Raw genomic sequence first — 25201 nt, 5'->3', positions numbered from 1 at the left:
TCCATCCCTGATATTAATTAGCTTGATGTAACAATGATGATTACGAATATGGTGAGAGATTTTACGTTTTTCTTACTCAAGACTGCAGGAATGGACTTGTCAAAGACCCTTGACAGCTTCCGTCTTTCTGTCAATCGTCTCCTGACCAAAAGGCTAGATCATCTGACCATGCAGCTGCAGCTTCCAAGTACTTTAGGCGTATGTCAATCAAACTTGTCAAATCGAGGTAACCTGTCTTCCCTGCCGCTTTACAACAGACCATTACGCCGTGGGTAGCCGCCAATTGTGTGATGTACGGGATGTTGCAACCATCTCAGTTCGTAAACTTGATTCTAAAATAGCAGAGACGTGCCGAGGGATTCTCCTATCCTAAAGACAGTAGTACGTATGCTGTGCAATAAATATACTTCGTTTGTGTTGTTTCCGGCAGTCAATTCGCGGGGTAGCACATGCCAACAAATTAGTCGAGTTGTTTTTTCAGGGTATCAGGAGTGGGGATCAACAGCCTTGATTCAATGGAAATGCAAGCTGAACTTTCTCCCTATTTTCGCACGTACAACGGACGGAATTGTTCGTGCAAGCTACCGTTCCTGTATTTTTCCCGTCACATTTGTTTATTTTCCCCAACATGTGAGCAGAACAGAGCAGTTGTACCTTAATCCGTGGCCGACTAGGACTCATCTTCTTCAGCAGTTTGGATGTCAAATCTTTTTTTAAAAAGAGGGTCCACACGGCGGGAGGGTGGGGCTACGGAAAAGTTGGGGTAGGCGGACAGAAAAAATAAGCTGGGCAGAAAAAAGTTTGGCGGGACGATTTTATTGTATGGGAGCTCTTATTAGAGACGAAGGCACAATTAGGTAGAGACTCTTCAACCTGCCAGGAGAGGAATCACTACCGCCACCTTCCGCCTCGAGGTTCTACCCAAGTTGTCAGAGTAACAGAGTACCTAGGTCAGACTCAAGGTTTTAAAAGACCTCCGAAAAAATCTCCTCACAATGGCGACCGTCGCCCCGCCGCCCTCCAAGCGGCAACGCCGCGAGCAGGCCGCCAGAGCCACGACCCAGCAGGACGTGACGGCGGTCCTCGCTCCTCCGACCGGCTCCTTCCGGGCCCGCTTTGTCTCAGGCTCCGATGGTTCGCCACTTGCGGACGCCGTCGAAATCCCCCTCGCCGATGCCTCAGAGAAGAACGTGTCGCTGTTGCTCAACACCCTCCTGGGCCGCGATGCAGACGAGTCCGTCCCCTACCGCTTCCGCATTCTGCTACCCCCCGGCAAGGGCAACAAGGAGGAAATAGTCATCGACAGCTACCCGTCGGACCTCGGGGCGCTGCTGCGCCAGCACGGCATCGAGGACGCCTTCGAGACGACGCTGACCCTCGCAGCCGAGCCGCAGGCCGTTTTCAAGGTGCAAGCTGTCAGCCGGCTGGCGCACCGCATCCCGGGCCACGGTGAGCCCATCCTCTGCGCGCAATTCAGCCCGGCGTCGTCGGCGCGGCTCGCTACGGGCTCCGGCGACAACACGGCGCGGATATGGGACGCAGAGACGGGAACCCCCAAGCACACGCTCAAGGGCCACGCCGGCTGGGTTCTGGGCGTCAGCTGGTCGCCCGACGGGACGCGACTGGCCACATGCAGCATGGACAAGACGGTGCGCATCTGGGACCCGGAGACGGGCAAGCAGGTCGGCAGCGAGCTCAAAGGTCACGCAAAGTGGGTGCAGGGCATCGCGTGGGAGCCGCTGCACCTGTGGCGCGACGGGACCCCGAGGCTGGTGTCGGCGAGCAAGGACTTTACGGCCAGGATATGGACCGTCAACACGGGGCGGACCGAGCACGTTCTGAGCGGACACAAGGGCAGCGTCAGCTGCGTGCGTTGGGGCGCAGGCAACGGCACCGGCGTCGTGTACACGGCGTCGCACGACAAGACGGTCAAGGTCTGGGACGCCGTCAAGGGTACCCTCCTGCACGACCTCAAGTCTCACGCCCACTGGGTGAACCACCTTGCGCTCTCGACCGACTTTGTCTGCCGGACCGGTTTCTTTGACCACACCAAGACGGTGCCTGCCACGGCGGAGGAGAAGACGGCCAAGGCCAAGGAGAGATACGAAAAGGCGGCCAGGGTTGGCGGCAAGATTGTCGAGCGGCTGGTCAGCGCCAGTGACGACTTTACCATGTATCTGTTTGACCCGCTGAACGACGGGACGAAACCCATCGCCAGAATGATAGGGCACCAGAAGCAGGTCAACCACGTTACATTTTCGCCTGACGGGTCGATGATTGCCAGTGCGGGTTGGGATAACGCCACCAAGCTGTGGAATGCCCGGTACGTTGCTTTTCCCCTGAACAATGACCCCTTGAATTTCCGACACAGTGCAAAGACGAACAAAAACTGACAGACATATGGAACAGAGATGGAAAGTTCATCAACACGCTTCGGGGCCACGTGGCGCCCGTATACCAGTGCTCGTTCTCGGCCGATTCAAGGCTGCTCGTTACTGCGTCCAAGGACACAACCCTCAAGGTGTGGAACGTGAGGACAGGCAAGCTTGCAACGGATCTGCCGGGCCATGAGGACGAGGTCTACGGTGTTGACTGGAGCCCGGACGGCCAGCGTGTCGGATCCGGTGGCAGAGACAAAGCTGTTCGACTTTGGAGAAATTAAGGGCTGAAATGACAATGACAGTACATATGCTAGATACCCTGACGAACATGACATGATAGAAAAAATAATAGAGGAACACGAAGATTGAATAAACTTGCAAATGAACTGGGTATAGAACGGAAATTCAGGAAAGGCTCTCGTATGCGCCGTATGAGTTGAGAACAAGCCAGAGTCTATTACAATATAATTGAGAACAGGAAGTAAGAAGCAAACGCAGTGAAAAAAAAGGGGGTGAAAAAGGAAAAAAGAGAAGCAAATCCGATGGAGCAGAATGACAAGAAGAACAAACAGACAGCCTCAAAAACTTTGAGGGAAAAAAAAGAAAAGAAAAGAAAACCAAAACCAATACGACAGACGCGTCATCCCCAACACCAAGCCTCAGCGCTTATTAGAGTGATCCTTGTACTTATCCCACAGCTTGCTCCAGGTCCCCACCAGACTGTCCCTGACCCTTGACGCGGTGGACCGCCTGCGATACCCTCCCTGCGCGTTATGAGTGTCGTAGTCGAAACCGTAGTACCTCCGGGTCGGCGGGTAACGGGGCTCGAGCGAGCCGACAAACATGCGGCCCACGGCGTTGTAGACGCGCCTGGCCGGCGGCGTCCTCCTCGCTTGTCTCTGGCCGCTTGCTGTTCCTCGGCTCGGGATCCTCCCGTTCGTCCGTCGAAGCTGCGGCTCTCCGTGCGGCGGACCGGGGCGAGGCCTCTGTGACGGTATGGGGCGGGTCATGGGCGGTTGTGCGGCTGGCTGTCCATGAGGGGGGCTTTTCGAGGGTTAGCGACGGGCTAGGACAAGAAACTGAAATAGGGAGGGTGGAGAATATTTACCGGGCGTTTTGGTGCATCTGTCTGAGATTGCTCATGGGTGGTTGCTGCCGGTTACTCCGGCCCTGAGAGGGGCCTTGGGGCGCTGGGCCTGTCGCTGGGCTGGGATTGCTGAAAAGCTCAGTGCGAAGCCTCTCGGTCTCATCTCTCATTGCCTGGTTCCAAAACCTCGGGTTGGTCCTTTGGTTGATGAGCTCTTCCAGAGCCACAAAATTCGGGCGCATGTCGGGGTCGTGGGCAAGGCAATGACAAAGAGCCTGCCGGAGAGCCTTGTCGACGTGGTCATACTGAGGCCCCATCAGCTCCTTGCCATATGTGTAGACTGTCGTGCCGTCTTCGCCGTAAATGGTTTCCAGTTTTGGTCTAAAGAGGTGTGGGCGAAGTTAGCATTTTTGGAGGCCCCAGCCTGCGTCTGATCTAGGGTGGGGGAGGGTGAGCTTACTGTGGCAAGTGAACTTTGGTGATGAGACACCACATAACCACTGCGATTTGGTAAATCTGTTTCGGAGCACAGTTTTGTCAGTATGTGCGCCTGATATAAAAAGTTGGCAACGGTAATCTCACATTGTGATACTTGTTGTATCGCCCGGCTGTAGAATATAGCGTGTTCGTCGGGTCGCGTTGGCGCTCATAGTAAGGAGCTTCGTAGATGTCTGAAAAGCTTTGGTTAGATGTAACGTGGTAGGCTCGGATATGGCAGAGAAAGCAGCTTACAATCCCATTCTCGACAAAATTGCTCCTATATGTTCCATCGAAGCAGGGAGTCAGCGAACAGTGTTTGGTAACATGGAACTATATGGTTCACTGCCTGTAGACGGTGAAGCAACAGCACCCAGCTAAGTTATATTAGTCAACAGGGCTTCATACCGGTGTCAAAGTCTCTTGCTTTCCGCGGTGTCTATAGTCCCATACAAGTGCACTGCATGCGTTGTATTCTTATCAGCAAACGGCTTGTCTTGCCAACGCTTGTCCACGGCTGCTTGAGAACTCACACGTCATCCCTGTTCACAATTTCTGCCACTCCAAAATCGCCAATCTTGAAGACTGGCAGAGTATCGTGCTCAACGCCGTTGGCATCCACATTGCCAATGAGGATGTTACATGGGTCAATGTCAAAATGAATTATGGCACGAGAAGACGGTTCGTTGAAGTCGGCATATTCATCATCGTCATTTTCGAGGCCTTGTGAGGTCTCGCTCACGACGGCACCATCGTATGGCGGCGCATTCTTGTCCGGCCACGCCATGGCAACGCAGCCCTTGAACACTATCAAAACGGTCAGCAGGAGTCTTTGGCATTCGGGGGTTGGCAAGACTGCTCGTCCGTATAATACTTACAGCACTTGAAGATTTGCCACAGGATCTGCGAGTTGAGATTCAGCCTGCGCTCAACGAGCGTGCAGATGAGGTTGTACACGTCGCCCTTCCCCATAAACTCGAGCACCATAATATCGTCGCTCTCATCAAGCGCTCTGGTACGAGGGTCCGAGGACAACATGTTTGCCCGCAGACGGTCAAGGCTGACTCTCTGGAGTATATGCATCCGGCCGGTCATTTTTGTCAAGAGGTTCTTTTCACGAGCCACCCCAAAGTCAGATGAGGCCCGTTGTTGATGCAAGTCCATCTTCACGACGACCCTACGAGTCTGGCCAAGTCTATCAACGCATCTAAACTAGAAAGCCACAGACGTAAGTGGATTAGCATATGCTCAATCGAAGAGTGGATTAGGTCACGAAGACTTACCAGTGCCGCCAGGCCGTGACCTCCTACCCCCAGAAACTTCTCGAACTCAAAACCCGCTGCGGCCAACGAATTCCTCATAGGGGTTATGCGCTCATCTGCAACTTGCAACTTACGTGTGTTCCTGGCGGATGGAACATCTCGAAATGCTGACCGAGCTCGAACCGGTCCTGCCATCCGCAGGCCATCTTCGACGACCTGCAGCCCCAGTCCTGGCCACCTGGAAGGCTTTGGCTGCACGATATCCTCGAGGATTTGACCGAGAAAGGCGTTTCGATTCAGCAGACGTTGGTCACCCATATGGAATACCTTGAAGTAAGCCGCCAACTTTCTGATGACCCGATCGTCCAACTTCATGCGTCCCTGAATGAATTGCCTCGTATAGCTGTCCTGCTCATGTATAGGAACATTGTCGCGCATACGAATAAGTTGGTCCATGCGTGTAAGACGTGAGCTTCTCAAAGACCACTCCATCAATCTCTTGTGGTCTTTTAGCAAGGCAACAATGATGTCGTTGTGGATCACATGCTCGGCGTCGATGGCAGCCCGTACCGCCTGAGGTGTTTGGACTTCTGCCGTGGGGTTCGCCAAGACCCCCTGATGGCGGGTTTGTTCTGTGTCGTATTTTCCCAAGGACATGTCTGTTCCAAGCCTCTCAATTTGTGCGATATATGCCCAGCGCAACTCATTCTGCTGTTCTACCTCGTACTGTGCTTGTCCTTCTGCTTGCAGACGAGCGCACTCCACGGCGCATTGGTGGCTTATGAGCCGACATCGCTTCAAGAATTCGTCTCGATCCATTTGTAAATCATGGGTGGGTGCAATAATCGTGTCCTCGGTGTATCTTGTCGTAGTGACTGACTGTATCGCGGCTTGGGGGACTAAGACGATGTTGAAAAATTACAAGATGAGAGAGACGAAGGATTCCTCAAGAGGATGTTAATTAAGTCAAAGTAGATCTTGGGCTAGGTAAAGATGTCAAAAACATGCAGCTTGTGATGTACGCACTCGTTAAACAACCGCTGTAGACAAAGGCAACCTGAATAAGCTGGGCCTCTTTCAAAAGCCAGACACATCCGAAAACGGCAATCAGCACAACAATAGCTAGGTACCTAGCTACCTGGTAGCTATCTCTACACAATTCACGATGTATTTGCACTGGCAAATAGCCAAAGAACAAAGACTTTTTGAACAACATCGACAAAAAAGATCGAAATTTTCGATTCGTCTGGATTCGAATGGGGAAGATAGAAGTAACTGCAAGCGGACTTTCTCGAGTTCATTGAGCCCAACAAATGACTGCAAGTGACTGCAGAACAAAAGTCCATCCGGTCAGTCGATCAGACTATTTTTTCCCCCAAGTCGATGGAAGCAATTGGGAAGCCAAAGCCGTGCACGCATGCACAGGAAAGCGGGCGTGAAAGTTCCATTTGGAGTGGAATGGAGAAACTGACTCTGAGTGTCCTGCTATTGGTGAGCACTCGTTTAAATATTCTCCCTTTCGTCATGTGCTGTCTGGGAGATTGCTGACCCATTGGATGGTACGTATCATGGGACGAAATGAAAAGCAGATGGATGCACATACATACCTACCTACCTAGGTACATACTACGGACAAAAAGTCGAGAAAGTACGGAGTAGGCGATGGACGGACTACTGTAGGGTTTCCACGCTAGTCCCAAGCGAAAACCATATGTCGGCCACGTCGAGTTGCATCGTAGGTCCTGCAGATACCGAACCCGACGACAAAAACTGTCCGTCTCTGGCTTACAAGAATTGTGTGTGTGAAATGAGGCCAGCAGCAGATGTAGATTTGGGGGGCAGCTTGGTTGGATAGTATTGCAGGGTAGCGGCTGGGGTAAACCTCGCTGAAACCGTCGGGATCGTTACAAACAAAACAAAAGCACGTGCCTCGCATCCCCAGCTCATTACCGTATTAGCTTGGCGGGTTGAGAGATGACGTAGCCCTAGTCGTTGCGGCGCAGCGGCAGGTGCAATCGCGGGTCAGTGAAAGCCACTTAGGCCAGCGGCATCTCATCCCCAGTTGCCTCTGTCCAAGGTAAGTAAGAAAGAGTTGAGGTGTCACGGTCCTGCAGGCCCACATTAGATGGGTCTGTACTGTCTGGTTGGTCGTCTTGGCCCATTCCAGGTACACGTTGTCTGTTGATTGTTCAAAGAGGCAAATTGTTTCTTTTAGTCCGAAGTGAAGGGAGGGCCAGGGTTGTTTGGATGGGCGAAGGTGACGACTGACGACCATTATGACATGGACGGGGCGAGATAAGGCCCGACTGCAACGCTTTTTCGTTTCGCCATCCACTTTCTTTTGTTGTTTCTCACCTGGATCTTGATCAACCTAGCAGTACAACATCTGAAGGAAAAGGTCAAAAGGTCTTCAACTTTGTTTCGTTTCTTTTTGGCCTTGTCCTTTTTCGCCTCCCCAATCTCCATAAATAATTGGCTGGTTGATCGTCGAAATACCTGCCCTTGCATTTGGCGTGGCATCCAAGATTTCGCCGAGGCGGCCCCCCAAGTCTTGTCTACTGCTGGCAAAAGCTTAGCGTACAACCTGTGGCGTTGATTCGTTGTGAAGCCGACATCCGACCCCCAAAATCTCCAGTTACTTTTCCTGAACCCACCAAGCTTTTGGAGGTTGTTCCATCACGCGATAAGACCTCTCATCCCCAGCGCCCGCGACTCGGTGTCCATTGGTGTGTAAGAAATGCGTATGTACTCTTTGCTCGTGTCGACACCCGCCTGAATCGCTTCGGCACGCTTTCCGACTTTAATTTTTCCTCAAAACTGCAGTATTCCTGCATTCGGACTACTTCACAGTACTAACGACGATTGATGGTTGTTCGTCTAGACCGTATCCGCAGATGGGCGCGAGAAAAAGCCCACGGCCGAGCCCCTTCGACCACCGAATTCCACAAGCAGCCATCCCGGCAGGCCACCAACGCATCGGGAAACCGATCAATCGCGCCCAGTACTCACTCGGGCACTACAGCCGGTGGAAATAATTTCAGCAGCACTCGCGATGATGTCGCGACAAGTACCCTCGACCCCTCCCCGTCCGCCTTAGGCGGCGGCGTCGGAGGCGCCAGGCCTAAAAATGACTACAAACAAAAAAATGTAGCCGCGCGCTTTGGAATCACGGTCAAGGACATTTTGTTGTCCAACTACTTGAATGTGCTTCTCGTTTTCGTGCCCGTCGGCATCGCGGCGCGCTTTGCACATTTGTCCGGCGGCATTATTTTTGCCATGAACGCCATTGCAATTGTCCCCTTGGCTGGACTGCTGTCCCACGCGACCGAGAGCGTCGCACGTAGACTTGGCGACACTGTGGGCGCGTTGCTGAATGTCACATTTGGCAACGCTGTGGAGCTGATCATTTTCATCATTGCTCTTGTAAAGAATGGTACGTATCTACCTGTCATTTATAATTGCTATCGATCTGGACAGCTGCAAAAACTAACACGGGCACTCTATAGAGATCCGAATTGTGCAGGCCTCGCTATTGGGGTCAATATTGGCCAATCTACTGTTAATTCTGGGCATGTGTTTTCTGCTCGGTGGCCTGCGCTTCCGAGAGCAGATCTACAACTCAACCGTCACCCAGATGAGTTCCTGCCTGCTGAGTCTGGCCGTCATGAGCTTGTTGCTCCCAACTGCATTCCATGCCAGCTTTAGTAAGGAACCCGATCTATATATGCTTGGCAAAACCCACCAGATCGTGATGCGATGAACGGTCATACAGTATGAGATGAATGCCAAGAATGCAAACGCCATTGCAGACATTGCATGTTGTACCCGTACAACGGCTCGTCCAGATATGGTACCAAGTGACATGCTGACCGCCAAACGTCTAGGCAACACGGATCTCGCAGACGACAAGGTTCTGCAGGTGTCTCGGGGTACCAGTGTAATCCTGCTACTGGTGTACGCCCTTTACCTTGTATTCCAGCTGAGATCACATGCCTACATGTACGAATCCACGCCTCAACATATCATTGATCAGGAGATGGTACCCGGACCAGCAGCCAACTACTTCAACTCCTCGAGCTCCGATTCTTCGAGCTCGTCATCTTCGGACTCGGACTCTTCGGGGCGTTCACGCAGCACAGCCAAACGTATCAAGAGGAAAATCAGGAGAGCTACTACTAGGAAGCATAGTATATCTTCCCAGAGTACTGGACCATCCGCCGAGGGTTCCTCTACAGCTGAAAAGGTTGCCAGTCCAGACGAGCCAGTTTCGGCTCAACCGTCACCGGAAATCGTCTTGGTTCCGTCCGAACTCGTAGAAGCAGTCCCGGCTGATGACGAGGGAGAGGGAGGTTCAGGCGGAGACCGTCATCTCAAGAAGGATCGCAAACGAAGGAAGCACCACAAACGTCGCCGCTCCAATGGCGCGGTATCTTCTAGGAAGGACGAGCAGCAAAACTCAGTGGCCACACCAAATAATAACCTAGCGGTTGCAGACGCCGATGGAGAGCCGCGCCGTGTGGACTTTGCCGTTTCCCCCAGCATTGAGGCTCAGACGGAAACACCGCAGCGACCATTTCTCCTTCGAGCTTTGCGACCGACACTCCCCAAGACCATGTCACAGAATGTCTTTACACAGCGCCCGCCGCAAAATCCGTCATCGATCGGTCCTGCGGCAGCCCCATCTACCGGCCAGAGCCATCGGGGACCCCGGCGTGCATCGTCTCTGCCGAACTTTGAACAGAACCAACGTTTAGCACCTGGCGCTATTCCGCCCATAATTCCCGTCATTGTCAACAGCCACCAGCGAACCCAGTCGGCCGGCGACGACAACGGCGGCATGGGTAAGCGTGAGGTCGACGACGATGAGCACAATGACATTTCGCGAACCACTGCAGTTCTGCTCCTGCTCGTCTCGACGGGTCTGGTCGCAGTGTGCGCCGAGTTCATGGTAGATGCCATCAATGAGGTGGTGCACGAGGGATCAGCCGTATCGGAAGCCTTTATCGGTCTCATCCTCCTGCCTATTGTGGGCAATGCGGCCGAGCACACCACGGCCGTGACAGTGGCAATGAAGAACAAGATGGATCTTGCAATCGGTGTTGCCTTGGGAAGCTCTATTCAAATCGCAATCTTCATTACACCGCTCGTCGTCATCCTAGGGTGGTGCATGGGCAAGGAGATGTCGCTATACTTTACGCTGTTTGAGACGGTCAGCATGTTCGTGAGCGCGTTTATCGTCAACTTCCTCGTTCTTGACGGGCGGAGTAACTATCTGGAGGGTGCTTTGTTGTAAGTTGCATGCCATTGTTCCATGTTTGTGAGACCTGAAAGGCTGACAGCAAAAATTCATATAGATGTTGCGCGTATGTCATTATTGCGGTTGCCGCCTTCTTTTATCCGAATGCTGAGGCGGCCAATCTGCTCGGCGGTGGCAGCAGCGACTCACACAATGCAACGACTACGGCGGCGGCGGTAACAGCTGCAGCCACAGTGACTGGGCGTGCGGTTCTGGAGACCGCGGCAGCCTTTATAGGGACCTCATGACAGGGGAATTGACTTGTCTTGGTACTTGGGCGGGAAAAGTAGGCTGTCATGCTGCCGAGGGCAAATTCGGTGCTCTCCGCCCCTGTTTTGTGTTGTTTATTTTCTTTGTAATCAACTTGACAAAAGTGCTTGAAATTGGCCTTTTGAAATCGCGCTGGGCAAGATCGATGATGATTATTCTGGCACATTTATTTTATCTGGGGTGGCACCGTACATGCAATGCAACTCCTGCCAGTTAGGAGACCGAAATACATATTGGCGATGATTTGACAACGGAAATTCCAAGCCCTTTCACTTGTCTCGGGAGATTGCATTTGACTATGGTGGTCTGATTGCGAACCATAGGCAGACGCAGGAATGATAAGCGAAGAGAAACAGGAACAGCTTCACACGAATCCCATGGATCTCAAATATTAATCTAAAGCCCGTGTCGCCCGTGTCACAAAACATCAACAAGGCAACAAGACAGGGGGAGCCTAATCCTGCAGGTGAACATTCAGCAGCTCCACCGAAAAGGCTCGGCGGCTGGGGCTAAACGGCGCGGCATTGAGGAGGCGGTGCGGGGGAGGCAGGACGATTCGGGAAGGTCGTAAAACAGTGGCTTCCTGAGAAGTTGGATGTTGTCATTGCATCCTTTCTTTTGTAATCTTTTATGTGTTTGTTTGGAGGTTGCGGGAGAAGCAATTGCAGATGTGGCTGGCTGGTCGGCTTCCTACCTAGAATCAGTACTACCTACATACCTAGGTAGGTAGGTACCTCGCTACGTACAAACAACAATATGGGCTAAGCAGACATGTAAGGGAAGAATTGACCCCCGAGAAAAAAAAGGGTCAAAGATTGGGGTAGCGCAATTGTGCCTTGCAGGCCACACAAGATAAAGGAGGTCTGACAGGACAAGACTTACTGCATTGGTGGTATAGATTGCCTGGGCTGCCAGCCGGCAACCGACTACCCTAACCTCCGTCTTCTTTTTATAGGCTCGCAGCAGCGCCAAGTCAAATTCTTGGGGTTGCCAATGCAGCCGTCCAGAGAGAAAAAGGAAACTCGCCAGAATCCATGCAGCTTTCTAGTGGGTATTGGCTGGTCCAAGAATGCGGTCCGTCATCGTCATCATCATCACCAAGTTATTGCCTTCTAGTCGCCGTCACCCGAGCTAGGTGACTTGGCAACCCAGCAGATAAAAAGCAACCCCATCTCCCCGACCCCCCTCTCATCGCGCCCTCCTGCTCTCTTTCTCCCCCCATCGGTCCCGCCCCGACTTCCCCTGAACCGACCCCGCCTCTCGTTTGACCAAAGATGAAGTTCACACTCAGCAGTGCGGCGGCCGCCGTGGCGGCGCTGGCCTCTCTGACCGGTGCGTCGCCGACGGCGTCGCCGCTCGAGAAGCGGGCGGGCATGTACGACGGCTACAAGGTGTACCAGCTGGACGTGGGCTCGGACGCGGCCAAGTACGACGCGGTGACTGCGGCCATCAACCAGATGCCGTCGGCCGTGTCGCTGGCCTGCGACGACCGGCACGACCACATCGACGTCGCCGTGTCGCCCGACTCGGTGGCCACGCTCGAGGCCCTGGGCGTCGAGATGAAGCTGATCAACGAGGACCTGGGCCGCGACATTCGCGCCGAGGGCGAGACCAAGCCCTACGTCCGCACCATCAAGAAGCGCGACGAGGCCGCCCCGCTCCCCGACATGTCGTACTTTGACTCGTACCACGTCCTCGAGGAGCACTTTGCCTTTCTGGAGGACCTGCAGGCTGCCTTCCCCGACAACTCGGAGACTTTTGTCGCGGGAAAGTCGCTCGAGGGCAGGGACATAATGGGAATCCACCTGTGGGGCAAGGCGGGCAAGGGGAAGAATGAGGCTGTTGTCTGGCACGGAACCGTCCACGCTCGCGAGTGGATCACTGCACCGGTATGTTTTGTTTTTCTTTCTTTTTTTTGCATCTGCCGGCTGAGAAAGCGGCGAGTAGACTAGGTGCTAGCTAACACTTGACCAATCCTGGATAGACGGTCGAGTACATGGCGTACAAGCTTGTCTCTGGCTACCTCAAGAGCAAGTGCTCCGTCAACATCCTGGACCAGTACGACTTTTACATCATCCCTGTGGTCAACCCCGATGGTAAGTTTTATCATATATCCCCACCCCCAGCCAACGATAGCCAATCCCCGCTGACGACCTCGTTCAGGTTTCGTCTACACCCACACCACCAACCGTCTCTGGCGCAAGAACCGCCAAGTGCGCACTGGCGCCTCGTGCGTGGGCACCGACGTGAACCGCAACTGGCCCAACCAGTGGGACATCCCCGGCGGCAGCTCGACCAACAGCTGCTCCGAGACGTACCGCGGCGAGGCCCCCGGCGACACGCCCGAGAACAAGGTCCTGGTGGACCAGCTGATGGCCGTCAACGCGGCCCAGGGCGTCAAGTTCTACGTCGACTGGCACTCGTACTCGCAGCTGATCCTGCTGCCCTACGGCTACAGCTGCACGGCCGTGGCCGAGGGCCTGGAGCGCCAGATGGAGCTGGCCGGCGGCGTCGCGGCCGCCATCAAGGCCACCAACGGGCTCGACTTTGTCTACGGCCCCACCTGCACCACCATCTACCAGACCGCCGGTGGCAGCAACGACTGGGTCGCCGACGTGCTCGGCTCCGAGCTGCCGTGGGCCTTTGAGATGAGGCCCCAGGGCGCCGCGGAGGGCGGCTTCGTCATCTCGCCTGACAACATCGTCCCCAGCGGCGAGGAGATCTGGGCTGGCATGAAGGACCTGTTTAAGAACTGGTAGATGGAGCAAAGTTTTCAGAGCGTTGGGTGGTTGGAATCTGGGGATTCCGTGTCTGGTCCAGTTGTATATTCTTTTCTATTTCGAGCCCCATCAACACTGACAGGCCAATCTAGACTAGAGTAGACTAGTAGAGTAGTAGTAGTAGTAGTAGTATTAGTTAACGCCGGGCTCGGCCCGGCTTGTTAGCCGGCCGTTAGCAACCTCCCGAGGGGTATCTCGGCGCGCGTTCTATCTTCTTTATTTACACAGGGGGAAAACAAGGAGGGCAGAGGCGGATCGTGCCTGACCGGGTTCGGGCCCGGTCCTGCTTAGGGGGTTAGTTCACTGACGCGACCCCGTGCCTAAGGTGCACGGAGGGTTCGTCTGACGGCTTGTGCCGTGAAGTGTGGGTGAAAAGGCAGTAAGTCTATTCCTCGTCAGAGTTCGAGTCGTTTACGATCGGTGTCCCTAGGCGTAAAGTGCGTTCGTGGCGCGCGGGGCGCTGGCGGGCCGCTCTGGGGCGGGCGCTGAAGTAGTTGGTGGCTATCGAAAACGCCTCAAAGCTTTTCGGTTGCCCGAAGCTTGTCTGGAAGAATTTCCAGCGTTGGGCGCGATTTGGCGGCCCGGCCGGCCGGTCGTTATTAGGCCACGGCCAGTTTCTCCACACCGCCCGCGAATAGCGGCAGTGCACCGGGTGCTCAGGGGAGGTCCGCTTCCAGCACCAGGCACACGAGGTGTTTGCATCCTGGTGGTTGAAACGGTCATGGTAGGCTTTGAAATCGCCGTGGCCGGTCCTCATGGCCAAATAATGGCCCAGTAGGGGTCTTCCTTGCATTTCCTACAGTAAACTATAGTCACAGGGTTGGACCAGACCCTCTAACGGACAGGCCAGCTAGAGCCCTCCTAGTCGCTGGATACCCAGCCTGCCACGTAAATACAAGGTTTGCACCTTAAGCCTACCGCATCCACAAAAAGGCCTCTTGGTAGACCGACGCGCGCATCCGTCCTCTCCGGCTAAAATAGCGTCTCTTCCGCCTAACATGCCGACGACATCATCTGCCCCGGTGTACGTCCCTAGTGCGAGTAGAAAGCTTCGAAAAGCCGGCGACACCCCGTACATGTCCATCCACAGCTTAGTCCCCCGTTGGTTCCTGGGCTAGCCCAGCGCCACAATGTGGACATGAATGCAATCGAGTTCTTCCCGTCCTCCAGACCCGGCGCAGATTCCCAGTGCGAGTGAGAAGCATGGGGCGCCTCAGTCACACTATTCCACCACGGCCCACCGTCCACGGGGTGTACCAAGGGTGCGAACCAAGGCCGTGCCCACGTTTCTTGCTTCCCGTTACCCAAAGCCGTCTCCAGCAATGGGCCGACCACGTCTTGCTGTCGGGACCCTTTGGAGACTGCCGCGCCGGCACAGTGCTTCCGGTCCACGTACAACTAACCAACCCCCGTAACGGCACTACCTCCTCGCTGCAGGCAATCCCAGAAGGTGTGAGGGGGTGAGAGGGTGCCCTGTCGATTCGAAGAACCGTCGGGTGGTTCTCAGCCTAATTTCCCTTTCTTTTAAACCGTATTGTCTAGCCTTCCGGGGAAGGACGCCTGCCTTTCCGGCTGGCAAAGTTTTTTTGTGCCACGCTGGCTCGCATCGCGAGATTGGGCCTTGTCTTGTGCGCCTCTATGCGGGTGGCGCGCCGAACCGCCGATCGGACTCTTCCTTCACCGCGATCAGTGGAAAACTCGTCAAAGGGGAGATCTGTCGATTATACATGGGTGTTGCGAGGAAAGGCGTTCCGTGTAGTGACGGTGCTTAGGGCGACAGGTTGAAGAGTTTTTCGTGTGTGCGCGCCTGTTAGGGCTACAGGCGGAAGTCCCGCGCAAACGTTAACAGCATGGTCCGTGCGCCCATACTGAAAATTTTGTGTACGGGAGAGAGTTGTCATCTTTTTTTTTATGTATACTGCCACAGATATCAAAGTCGACAACCCGTCTCTTGTGCTATTTCTCCATGGGAGTTGGATAGGTAAGGTGTCTAGGTAACGATACCGCATCCAGTAGACAAAGACGGCCGTCGACAGTCACAAGACACGATAACCAAGTACCCTAAGCCGGGTGGTTTGGATCCATGGACTATGGTATATTTTACGGGGCCTCCAAGGTCACTCTACTAGTCTATTGCCCTGGGCACCAGGGAATCCCGGGAAACGACCGGGCTGACGAGCTGGCCAAGGCCGGCTCCGCCGGACCGCCGGACCCAGACCCGAGGGCTCAGCAAACCACGTATAGCGGTGCCGGCACGGTCCTCAGAGCCATTCTTTCGAATATAGAGAAGGACTGGTGGCGTAAAGAACTCTGTGAACGGTCCCCCGCATATAGGGAATGGAAATTCCAATACACACCGAGAAAGGAGCCCGAGGAACTGCGTTTGCCAAGACCCCTACTGGGCCATTATTTGGCCATGAGGACCGGCCACGGCGATTTCAAAGCCTACCATGACCGTTTCAACCACCAGGATGCAAACACCTCGTGTGCCTGGTGCTGGAAGCGGACCTCCCCTGAGCACCCGGTGCACTGCCGCTATTCGCGGGCGGTGTGGAGAAACTGGCCGTGGCCTAATAACGACCGGCCGGCCGGGCCGCCAAATCGCGCCCAACGCTGGAAATTCTTCCAGACAAGCTTCGGGCAACCGAAAAGCTTTGAGGCGTTTTCGATAGCCACCAACTACTTCAGCGCCCGCCCCAGAGCGGCCCGCCAGCGCCCCGCGCGCCACGAACGCACTTTACGCCTAGGGACACCGATCGTAAACGACTCGAACTCTGACGAGGAATAGACTTACTGCCTTTTCACCCACACTTCACGGCACAAGCCGTCAGACGAACCCTCCGTGCACCTTAGGCACGGGGTCGCGTCAGTGAACTAACCCCCTAAGCAGGACCGGGCCCGAACCCGGTCAGGCACGATCCGCCTCTGCCCTCCTTGTTTTCCCCCTGTGTAAATAAAGAAGATAGAACGCGCGCCGAGATACCCCTCGGGAGGTTGCTAACGGCCGGCTAACAAGCCGGGCCGAGCCCGGCGTTAACTAATACTACTACTACTACTACTACTACTAAAAAAAAAGATGAGCCGCTTTGGTACGACCAAGAGACCGACCCAGTCATCAACAACAAAATCCCGGAGCAACCAGATTTGCAGAGCCATTCCCTTCCAATGGCCCCTGTCCGACGCGGGTCCGACCGGTGACGAATCGACTGAGCTTCAGAGCAGAGTCGACTGGCTTTAAGAAACCAAGTTGAAGTCTGATCGGGCCTGCAATGGCCTACAAAAGCATTTCAGTCCTGGGTTTGTGCCAGCATGTCAGTTTTCCTTGGTTCACGGCACTGCCTTTGGTACCGACGTGCCAGCCCTTACCTCTTCTTCAATAACGTCAAGGTCGACCGAAAACTGTCCTTGACCTCAGCAGCGTAGCTTAACGGGGATCATTTGCTGGTGAGTAGTGGACATGGTAGGTGTAATGATTATGGACGTTGACGGTATTCTTTGCGCAGAAAAACCCCTTTGCCGTCATTTCGGGGGCTATAACTATATTTTGCTCTGTTGAAGACACATAATTGCCCCCCTGATAGGGGCCGGTGTCGTAGGTGTTGTAGTTGTTATGGTGACTGGCCAAGGCTCCGGCTCCCTGAGGGGGAGGGACATAGTCGTTGTTGTGAGCATATGGTTCGCAAAACTCACAGCAATAATTGTAATGGTCGTTTGTATCCCCTTTGCCTTGCGGTGTCTTCCAACATTGATCAAGGCACTGCGCATAACGATCCACCTTCTTCTCCTTCCCCTTCCAAAGCCTCGTCCCCCCCAGGCTTACAACTCCGGAAATCAGGGTACAAACCGTGATAAAGTGGAACCTCATTTTGAAAAGGGTAACAACGCTAAGAGTGTGACAATACAATAAAAGTGGAAGAGATGTTCAACCGACAGTTTGGAAGAGAGTAGATATGTTAGGCGGTAATAGTGGCTGCATTGTTGAAATTCATACGAAACAGATTTTTTCTTTTTCTTTTTCTTTTTTTGTTTCTCAAATAAGTCCCATTTGAAGTATTAAAAGCAAGCATCTGTACTTTTTATATAGCAATTTATTTTTTTCTCGTCCGTTCTATTTATTATTCTACTATACTATAGTCTTAACTTGTACTATTCGAAATTTCTTTGTTTAAAAATGTGCATTCCATATAGATTACTTTGCTTTTATTTATAAAGCTATTTAATTTGTATGTAGTATTAGTATCTAATTATATACTCTTATAAATTCATTTCGTATTTATATATTAATGCGCATAAAAATAGTCTGTACAAGGGAAACTATAAAATACAAGCATTATATTAAATTCGTTAATTTGTGCTGCATTTTACTTTATACATAAAGTTTAATGTATTAAAAAGCAGATTTTAAATCAGAGCCAGATGTCCGAGAGCCTAATTTACAATTTATGCTACTTACCTAAAATAGCCGCCTGCATATTATTAGAGTCATGGTCGCATGAAATACCATGTTATATTTAACAATTCAAAATCAAAGTCCGGCTAATCATTTACACCTTCTTTTCTATATAACTACATACCAACGTACTGGCATCGACGGATTGCCAATTCCACATCACCCAAGCTCTCAACATCATCAGTCATCACAGGGCCATTTACAGCTTCTTCTTCTTTCCTTAATCCTTCAAAATTATTTTTGTCTTTTTGACATTATTATCAAAATGCGCGTTTCCATTTTCATCACGATCTCTGCCCTGGCGTCCGGAATTGTCAGCCAGCCGTTGGCTCGTCGCTCGGATGGAGGATACTCAGCTCGGGCCCACGGCCACGGCGGTCCTGGCGGTCCTGGCGGTCCTGGCGGTCCTGGCGGTCCTGGCGGTCCCGGCTTTGGTTCCGGCGGTCCCGGCCCTAGCGGTCACGGTGCTGGTGACGATTCCGATGACGAAGATCCCATGGATGTCATCGATAGACTCAGAGGAGGCGGTGGCAACTTAAGATCCGAAATTATCAAGCAGTCCACAATTATGGCGCCAAAACAGACTTCAAGAGGAGGAGTGTTTTCATGGAACTCCGTGAAGAGTAATACAAAGCTTGTGCAAAAGTCATCATCAAGCCACAGGTACGGGAGATACTAGCTTTTTCTAGGGTTATTGGCCAAGTCTGGTGATCTCAGGGTCTGAACGTTAAAGTTGGCTCAGAGCATCTTACTGCTTTCCGTACCCGACACGGCACATTTCAATATGTGATTGATGCTCGCTCGGCTTCAGGACGACATTCAGCCTCTCATTGGTCACAGGATAACGGGGTTTTTAAGAGTTTTTATATTGCTTATAGATTTGCTTTTGGGTTTGTTTATAGACATGTTTATAGAATTACGTATAGAACTACTTTAGAATTATAGAATTATTATATAAATGCTTATAGAATTGCATATATTGTTGTTTTGGCCTGATCTGATGTGCAAGCCTCTCAGCACGCCTGATCCTCCTGGTGATTCTCAAGCCGACATTTTACCACTGAGTCCACTCGGCGGTTTGACCGGCAGTAACAATTGGTTCATTTCTCTTTTTCTTTCCAGCTCAGATACGAGTACAATGAATGGGTTGGACACCTCGAAGGGCCGGCAAATGTTGTACCATTTCACTCGCTGGCGGTGACGAGCGGGAAGCTCCAAAAGTTCAACCATCGGCCAGTCTCGCGACTAAACCATACAGCAAAGTCAACAAGTTTCGTGTCTTCAGTCATTCGAAATACTTAAGCTTAGCTCGCTGCCCGATAGCACAACGTACGTCGACATTCACTATGATGGGTCACGCATTGCGAGGCAGCTTCCACGCGGTACAACTGGTCCGATAGTCTCTTTTTGGAAATAATATGTGGTAGACCAGCAGGCGATTTGCATGTTAAAGATGTTGCCCGCCTAAAAGCGAAGCTTGAAGTGTACATTGAATCATGCATCGGCTAGCTATAACGTTGGGCTCCACATCTCCGACCCCCCTAAAGTCCGGCCCCCTTGAAAAATGTAACGACGAAATACCCCTTTTATAAACCGATTTAAATGTAAACCTATCAACGCACAATAATACAATCATTGTCAGGCTCTCCCGGTTCGCTAACCTCTTCTCCATCGTTCAAAGCTTCTAAACAGTCCCTATTATTTTCCTGTGCTTCATAAACGTTTTTTTTGCTGACCAAAAGCTCGTTGGGATCCGGAATCACCCTTTTCCTTTTGACCGGCCGTACCGCCTCCAATTTTGCTTTTAACAAACTGATTTTTTGCTGAGCTTCAGCCAATAAGATATCCTTGGTTTCGAAGCTTTTTTGGACTTTTGCAAACAAAAGCCGTGAAGTGGCGTTACTTTTTTCGGACCGGGAAATTTCCTGTAGTTGAAGTCGAATATCTCGGGTCGTTTTAGGGGTTTTCCAAATAAGTAAAGACTGGTCGTTAATTTTTTGGGTTGGATTTTCCGGTGTTTTATCCCTTTGGAAGCCGTTATTTTTACCTTTTTCGACGTTGGCGTTGCTATTTTCTAATAAAAAAGGGTTTAAAAGTGGTTTTGCCAAGTTCACCGGCCATAACCCCGTCGTACGCCAACCAGATTGAATGGTTTTTGCTATAAATGCTTTTGATCTGGCTTTTCGATAGCAAAGTAGAAAGTTTCGTTTCCCAACAACCGTTGAACAGCAAAACTGGTTTACAAATCCCAGGTGACGTCGATAAGCTTCCTTTAACGGCCCAAAAACCGATAAATCCAACGGTTGAAGAACGTGTGACGAATGAGGGGGTAAATATAGGAGTTGAATATTGTTTTGCAAGCAAAGAAGCATAAATTCGTCCGTTATATGTGATCCATGGCCATCCAGAACTAATAACCGCTTTTCAGGGGTTAAAGGTTGGGTATACGGAATAAACACCTTTTTTAACCATTCGATACCTGTTTCATTATTTGTCCACCCGTTTTCGGTTGCATGAAATTGCCAGGTATCGAAAGGACTTAAATCAGCTGGAAACCATTGTTGCTGTACGTTTTTCCCCTTAAATATAACGAGGGGAGGTATAACAGCCCCCGTAGCTGATACACATTCGATTATGCTCGTCCAACCCCGCGTTCCAGGCTCTTTTCGCTGTAATGGCCGGATTTTATTACGCCCTAACACCAGGCCATTAGATCCTTTGCCTTCCATTATACCTGTTTCGTCCATATTCCAACGGTTGGCCGGTTTTATAGTATCGACAACGGGATTTTTCAAATAGGACCACCAAGATTTAATTACCTCGGTTGTAGCCCCATTAACCCGGGCATTTTCTATTCGCCGGGGTCTTTGGGTTTTCAAAATTGGATATCGGGCTATAAAACGGCTAACCCAATGTTTCCCAAGGCTTTTTCTTTCTCCGGCGGCCTGAAGAATTCGTTCCGCAAAATAGCGTAGTTCTTGATGCGTTGGCGGAAGGCCTAACGCGGCCTGCGCAAGTACCCAATCTGCCAAACAGGTTTCCTGCTCCTGTGAAAGCCTTTGACAAAATCTTTTCGCTTGTTGAATTGACTGGGCCCCCTTTAAACGATCGTGAAGGGTACTCCGAGGAATACCCCATTTTTGCGAGGTTTTGTGAACTGATTTGCCATTTCTTATGTCAGAAATGGCAGCAAGAAGCTGATTTTCAGTGTACTGTTTCATTGGAAGGTTTGGAGCAAGAATCTTCAAAAATCAAGTTCTAAAGTGAAAAATTCGTCTAGATATTTATAAAATAAAACAAAGGGTTGACGTGGCTGAGTAGATATTTTTAGGGGCCGGACTTTAGGGGGGTCGGAGATGTGGAGCTCAACGTTATGGATGAACCAGTTTTCTAGTTTGGAGATGTCGGTCGGCATTGATGAAGATGCGACGAGGCGAGCCACGCAGCGCCTTCCGAGAACCTGCCCTCGGTTCTTTGTATCCTATCTTGCAACAAATCAGTGGAGGATGCTTCCAAACAGTTGCAAAATTCCAATGCGTCAACCATGGCCTGGCCCCAACGGTGGTTTCATTTGAGTCACCATGGTCGGGATTTGAGCCTCGGTCCCTAGGGAGATGAAAGCCCTCCGGAGTTTCGACTGCAGAGGCAGTAGGACCAGCAGTAGCACTGGAGGCAGGAGTACAATGAATAAAGGTTGTTGGACAACGCAGTCTATGACAGAAGAGTTTCTAGAATCGCTGAACTCTGTTGATAATGGCATTAGAAAAGCGAACAAATTAACGAATTGAAAATTTTCAGCAATTCGGAGTTGTTGAAGAGAAATAGAAATATACAATGCAAAGAAACGAAGAGCATCTAAAACACATCGCCATTCTATTCTACCTTTCCGAGCAATTATATATTCAAATATTCAATACTAATCAGCTTTATCCGAGCGATACCTTTGAATAAAGCTTATTTCTCTAGTTGGTAATTCTCTTTAATAGAATTTGGTAGACCGAAAAGAAATGTTCAAAAATCACTGTCTTTAGTCATTATAGTACATACCTCTGTGTAAATTTACCAGGAATAAAATGGGAGGACGTATTATACAAATGTACTGCGGTTGAACCTTTTAGAACCCGCTGAATTTTACAAAAGTGAATTACTCTTGGACCTTTTATTGGTTTTGCCCAAACCATAACAAGGCTTACATCTAGAACAAAAAGAGAACCTGGTGTTGCACCCGCCGGATTTGGCGCCCCTCCCAATCAGGTATACCGCGCGAAGGCTAAGTACGTGGTAGTAAAGTCGTCCTGCAAACCTTAAGCTTTGGTAAAGTTAGCGCGTGTCAGCAACTTGACACTGACCACAGCGACCTGTCATTATTCGTGTACCTAGGGGTACTTGATAGGGACTTGGTTACAAAATCAATGTACCGTGAATGCGTTCGCCTGATTGGACACTAAAACGTAGAAGCCCTATGGGATTCAAACGATCCAATTAGAAAGGTTGTGTGACACGCCACGCTGTGTGCCACGAGGTGTGTCACGCGGTGTGTCAAGCCAGCTGCGATTACTACAAAGAAATCTTGTACATGGAATCTGTATGGTGTTTACATATAAATTACATGTACCGCTATTTAGTGACAGGTCGCTGTCGCTTGTGTCTAGTCTCTGACCCTTGCTAACTTTACCAAACGGCAATGATTGCAGTGCGACTTGGGCCTCCTGTGTAGCGCCAATACAATACAGCTGCACGCAGTAAAGCCTGCTGATAAAAACAAACCATTTGTCCTTGGGCAAAACTCTACGCTACCCTTCCGGAATATTCGATATCCCTTTTGTGCTACTTTTATCGGAGGATGCGCAGTCGCCGGGTTTGCCACCTCTGGAAATCCTTGCTGGGGAGGCGCTCGTACAAACACTGACTCAATCTACCGCCGCAAAAGGGCCAAATGTGGGATCGCGCCCCCCTGGGACTTGACTCGATTTAGCTTTGTACGTCGGTAGAAGGGCAAGACATGGATCGAACTCCTTGAGAGTAGACGCTAATCGTCCCCAGTATCGTCTGTCAAATGACTGTCAAAGAGATGCCAAATAACTCTGCAGTAACTTTCAAATAACTCTCGTACCCGAAATAGGCTTATACTTTAATGCTAGGAGGTCTGGAAGGACTAAAACTTGATAATAGGGCCCCCGGGTCGCCTTGTGACCGCTTGAGCGACCGGAAAAGGGCGATTGAGCCAAATTGGTGGCGCCATTGATTGCGTTACGAATGATGTCTGGATTAATTTCCTGTATTCTTCGCACGTTCGCTAGTGTCAGTAGTAGCTGTCAAAGCTGAATATATTACCGAGTAAAGAGCATAATAATTTTGACTTTCGGGGTCCGTAGCATTTGATGATCCAATTTAATGTTTCCTTTTCTCCAAGGTACCCGTCAAAGCTTCCATGTTCCCTTCGATGCGGCCCAGTCCCTAATTACCCACTATCCCATGAGTAGGTAGGTAAGGTGCCTAGGTTGCCCCATTCTTAGGGCAACCCAACACCAGCTTGCCTACCCCATTTTGGCTAGGCCACTTTCTTTTAACATTTACAGCCTTGCCCGCCGAACTTTTCCACAAGTCTTGTTAGTAGGCAGCTGACAAAATGGTCTGGATTAAATTATATTGATAATTGGTGTACTTACACTGCATGAAGCGATGGGGCAACTGCCGCAATCGCAATTGCCTCTGAAGTGAACTTGGCAGCATGGCGTCAGTGCCTCGCTTGCGCTCATAAGGATGACCCGAGCGACCATTGGTCCATCGGCTACTGCCTCGCTGAGCAAGCCCACATTGGCCGGAATGGGCTCAGCCGTAGTGAATCGCAAAGTAAAGAGAGCGAGGGTGAGAGTGAAGAATTGCATACTGATGGCTGTCTGTTGTTAAACGTGGCCTTTTTTTGAACTGATGATTCAAGTTGGACCAACATGCCATGATGATGAAAGACATCGCTGGTATTTATATCCAAATCTTTGCATCTCGGACTTCATTATACAGAAGGTCTAGATTTTGCTGGATTTGAATGTGTAGCCGGAATGAATCATGGCTCCCAAACCAAAACTGGGATGTTGAACCAATTAACATTCCAACCATATATCATAACGTTGCGTACCCCCTGTTCGGCACCCCCCCTGTTCGGCACCCAAAAATAACAACACTTTTATTTTTATCCTCCAACTTCTATTATAAATATCTCGATGAATCTGTCACTTTTGGATTTACTTTTTTCTGATTTTAATTCTCCATTTTCCAATGAAGCAATATACTGAAAAACAGCTTATATCTGCAATTAACGACGTCAATAATGGCAATCCAATTGCAAAAACCTCCCGAAAATGGGGAATACCTAGGTCTACACTTCAAAGTCGACTTAAAGGTTCTCAACCTTATAAAAAAGCACAAAGCCCTTTTCAAAGGCTTTCCACGGAACAGGAAAAGCATTTGGCTGATTGGGTACTTACCCAAACAGCTTTAGGGCTTCCGCCAACGCATCAAGAATTACGCTTTTTTGCCGAACGAATTCTTCAAGCCGCCGGAGAGACAAAAGGCCTTGGAAAACGTTGGATAACTCGTTTTTTGGCTCGTTATCCAATCCTTAAAACCCAAAGGCCCCGTCGAATAGATAACGCCCGGGTTAATGGCGCTACTACGGAGGTAATTAAATCTTGGTGGCTTTATATTACGAACCCGGTTATTAACGCTATTAAACCGGAAAACCGTTGGAATATGGACGAAACCGGTATAATGGAAGGCAAAGGATCTAATGGCCTAGTATTAGGGCTTAACGGGATCCGGCCGTTGCAACGAAAAGAGCCCGGAACGCGTGGTTGGACGACTATAATCGAATGTATATCGGCTACGGGCGTTGCCCTCCCTCCCCTCGTTATATTTAAGGGAAAAAACGTACAACAACAATGGTTTCCCACGGATTTAAGCCCTTTCGATAATTGGCAATTTCATGCAACCGAAAACGGGTGGACAAATAACCAAACGGCTATCGAATGGTTAAAAAAGGTGTTTATTCCGTATACCCAACCTTTAACCCCTGAAAAGCGGTTATTAGTTTTGGATGGCCATGGATCACATATAACGGACGAATTTATGCTTCTTTGCTTGCAAAATAATATTCAACTCCTATATTTACCCCCTCATTCGTCACACGTTCTTCAACCAT

General features: G+C 50.8%; 7 protein-coding genes across 7 annotated transcripts; 4 read left to right on the top strand and 3 right to left on the bottom strand.

Moving 5' to 3' along the window:
* The first annotated feature begins 341 nt into the window (after positions 1 to 341).
* MGG_08708 (WD repeat-containing protein) lies at positions 342 to 2881 on the top strand. Its single transcript, XM_003719221.1, has 2 exons — positions 342 to 2323; positions 2410 to 2881. The coding sequence occupies exons 1-2, from the start codon at positions 996 to 998 to the stop codon at positions 2660 to 2662; spliced, it is 1581 nt and encodes a 526-aa protein (XP_003719269.1). The 5' UTR covers positions 342 to 995; the 3' UTR covers positions 2663 to 2881.
* Positions 2666 to 6026, bottom strand: MGG_08709 (serine/threonine protein kinase; the record flags this gene model as incomplete). Its single annotated transcript, XM_003719220.1, has 9 exons — positions 2666 to 3425; positions 3490 to 3849; positions 3929 to 3984; positions 4051 to 4139; positions 4201 to 4225; positions 4354 to 4384; positions 4479 to 4752; positions 4824 to 5157; positions 5229 to 6026. The coding sequence occupies 9 exons, from the start codon at positions 6024 to 6026 to the stop codon at positions 3041 to 3043; spliced, it is 2352 nt and encodes a 783-aa protein (XP_003719268.1). The 3' UTR covers positions 2666 to 3040.
* Positions 6027 to 7403: 1377 nt separating this feature from the next.
* MGG_08710 (vacuolar calcium ion transporter) lies at positions 7404 to 11091 on the top strand. The gene is made up of 5 exons (XM_003719219.1): positions 7404 to 7948; positions 8089 to 8640; positions 8714 to 8911; positions 9092 to 10496; positions 10562 to 11091. Exons 1-5 carry the CDS (start codon positions 7945 to 7947, stop codon positions 10749 to 10751), a joined length of 2349 nt encoding a protein of 782 aa, XP_003719267.1. The 5' UTR covers positions 7404 to 7944; the 3' UTR covers positions 10752 to 11091.
* A 231-nt stretch (positions 11092 to 11322) lies between these two features.
* MGG_08711 (carboxypeptidase A2) lies at positions 11323 to 13685 on the top strand. Its single transcript, XM_003719218.1, has 3 exons — positions 11323 to 12662; positions 12758 to 12869; positions 12937 to 13685. Exons 1-3 carry the CDS (start codon positions 12048 to 12050, stop codon positions 13530 to 13532), a joined length of 1323 nt encoding a protein of 440 aa, XP_003719266.1. The 5' UTR covers positions 11323 to 12047; the 3' UTR covers positions 13533 to 13685.
* Positions 13686 to 16977: 3292 nt separating this feature from the next.
* Positions 16978 to 17418, bottom strand: MGG_15376 (uncharacterized protein; the record flags this gene model as incomplete). The annotated part of the gene is made up of 1 exon (XM_003719217.1): positions 16978 to 17418. One exon carries the CDS (start codon positions 17416 to 17418, stop codon positions 16978 to 16980), a length of 441 nt encoding a protein of 146 aa, XP_003719265.1.
* An 850-nt stretch (positions 17419 to 18268) lies between these two features.
* MGG_08715 (uncharacterized protein) lies at positions 18269 to 18682 on the top strand (the record flags this gene model as incomplete). The annotated part of the gene is made up of 1 exon (XM_003719216.1): positions 18269 to 18682. One exon carries the CDS (start codon positions 18269 to 18271, stop codon positions 18680 to 18682), a length of 414 nt encoding a protein of 137 aa, XP_003719264.1.
* A 4231-nt stretch (positions 18683 to 22913) lies between these two features.
* Positions 22914 to 23891, bottom strand: MGG_17580 (uncharacterized protein; the record flags this gene model as incomplete). Its single annotated transcript, XM_003719215.1, has 2 exons — positions 22914 to 23063; positions 23673 to 23891. The coding sequence occupies 2 exons, from the start codon at positions 23889 to 23891 to the stop codon at positions 22914 to 22916; spliced, it is 369 nt and encodes a 122-aa protein (XP_003719263.1).
* Positions 23892 to 25201: the final 1310 nt, after the last annotated feature.

Source organism: Pyricularia oryzae, chromosome 6, assembly GCF_000002495.2.
Source record: "Pyricularia oryzae 70-15 chromosome 6, whole genome shotgun sequence".
NCBI classification, from domain to species: Eukaryota; Fungi; Ascomycota; class Sordariomycetes; order Magnaporthales; family Pyriculariaceae; genus Pyricularia; species Pyricularia oryzae.
Note: the sequence above shows the minus strand (reverse complement) of the source record. Positions and strands in the feature narration are given on the sequence as shown.

Excerpts from the sequence above, each read along its gene's own strand:
- MGG_08708 (XM_003719221.1), top strand. The coding sequence starts at position 996 with ATGGCGACCGTCGCCCCGCCGCCCTCCAAGCGGCAACGCCGCGAGCAG. Across the intron at positions 2,324-2,409 it reads ACCAAGCTGTGGAATGCCCG|AGATGGAAAGTTCATCAACA; the intron begins GTACGTTGCTTT and ends CATATGGAACAG.
- MGG_08710 (XM_003719219.1), top strand. Across the intron at positions 8,641-8,713 it reads CATTGCTCTTGTAAAGAATG|AGATCCGAATTGTGCAGGCC; the intron begins GTACGTATCTAC and ends GGCACTCTATAG. Across the intron at positions 10,497-10,561 it reads TATCTGGAGGGTGCTTTGTT|ATGTTGCGCGTATGTCATTA; the intron begins GTAAGTTGCATG and ends AAATTCATATAG.
- MGG_08711 (XM_003719218.1), top strand. The coding sequence starts at position 12,048 with ATGAAGTTCACACTCAGCAGTGCGGCGGCCGCCGTGGCGGCGCTGGCC. Across the intron at positions 12,663-12,757 it reads GCGAGTGGATCACTGCACCG|ACGGTCGAGTACATGGCGTA; the intron begins GTATGTTTTGTT and ends AATCCTGGATAG. Across the intron at positions 12,870-12,936 it reads CCCTGTGGTCAACCCCGATG|GTTTCGTCTACACCCACACC; the intron begins GTAAGTTTTATC and ends GACCTCGTTCAG.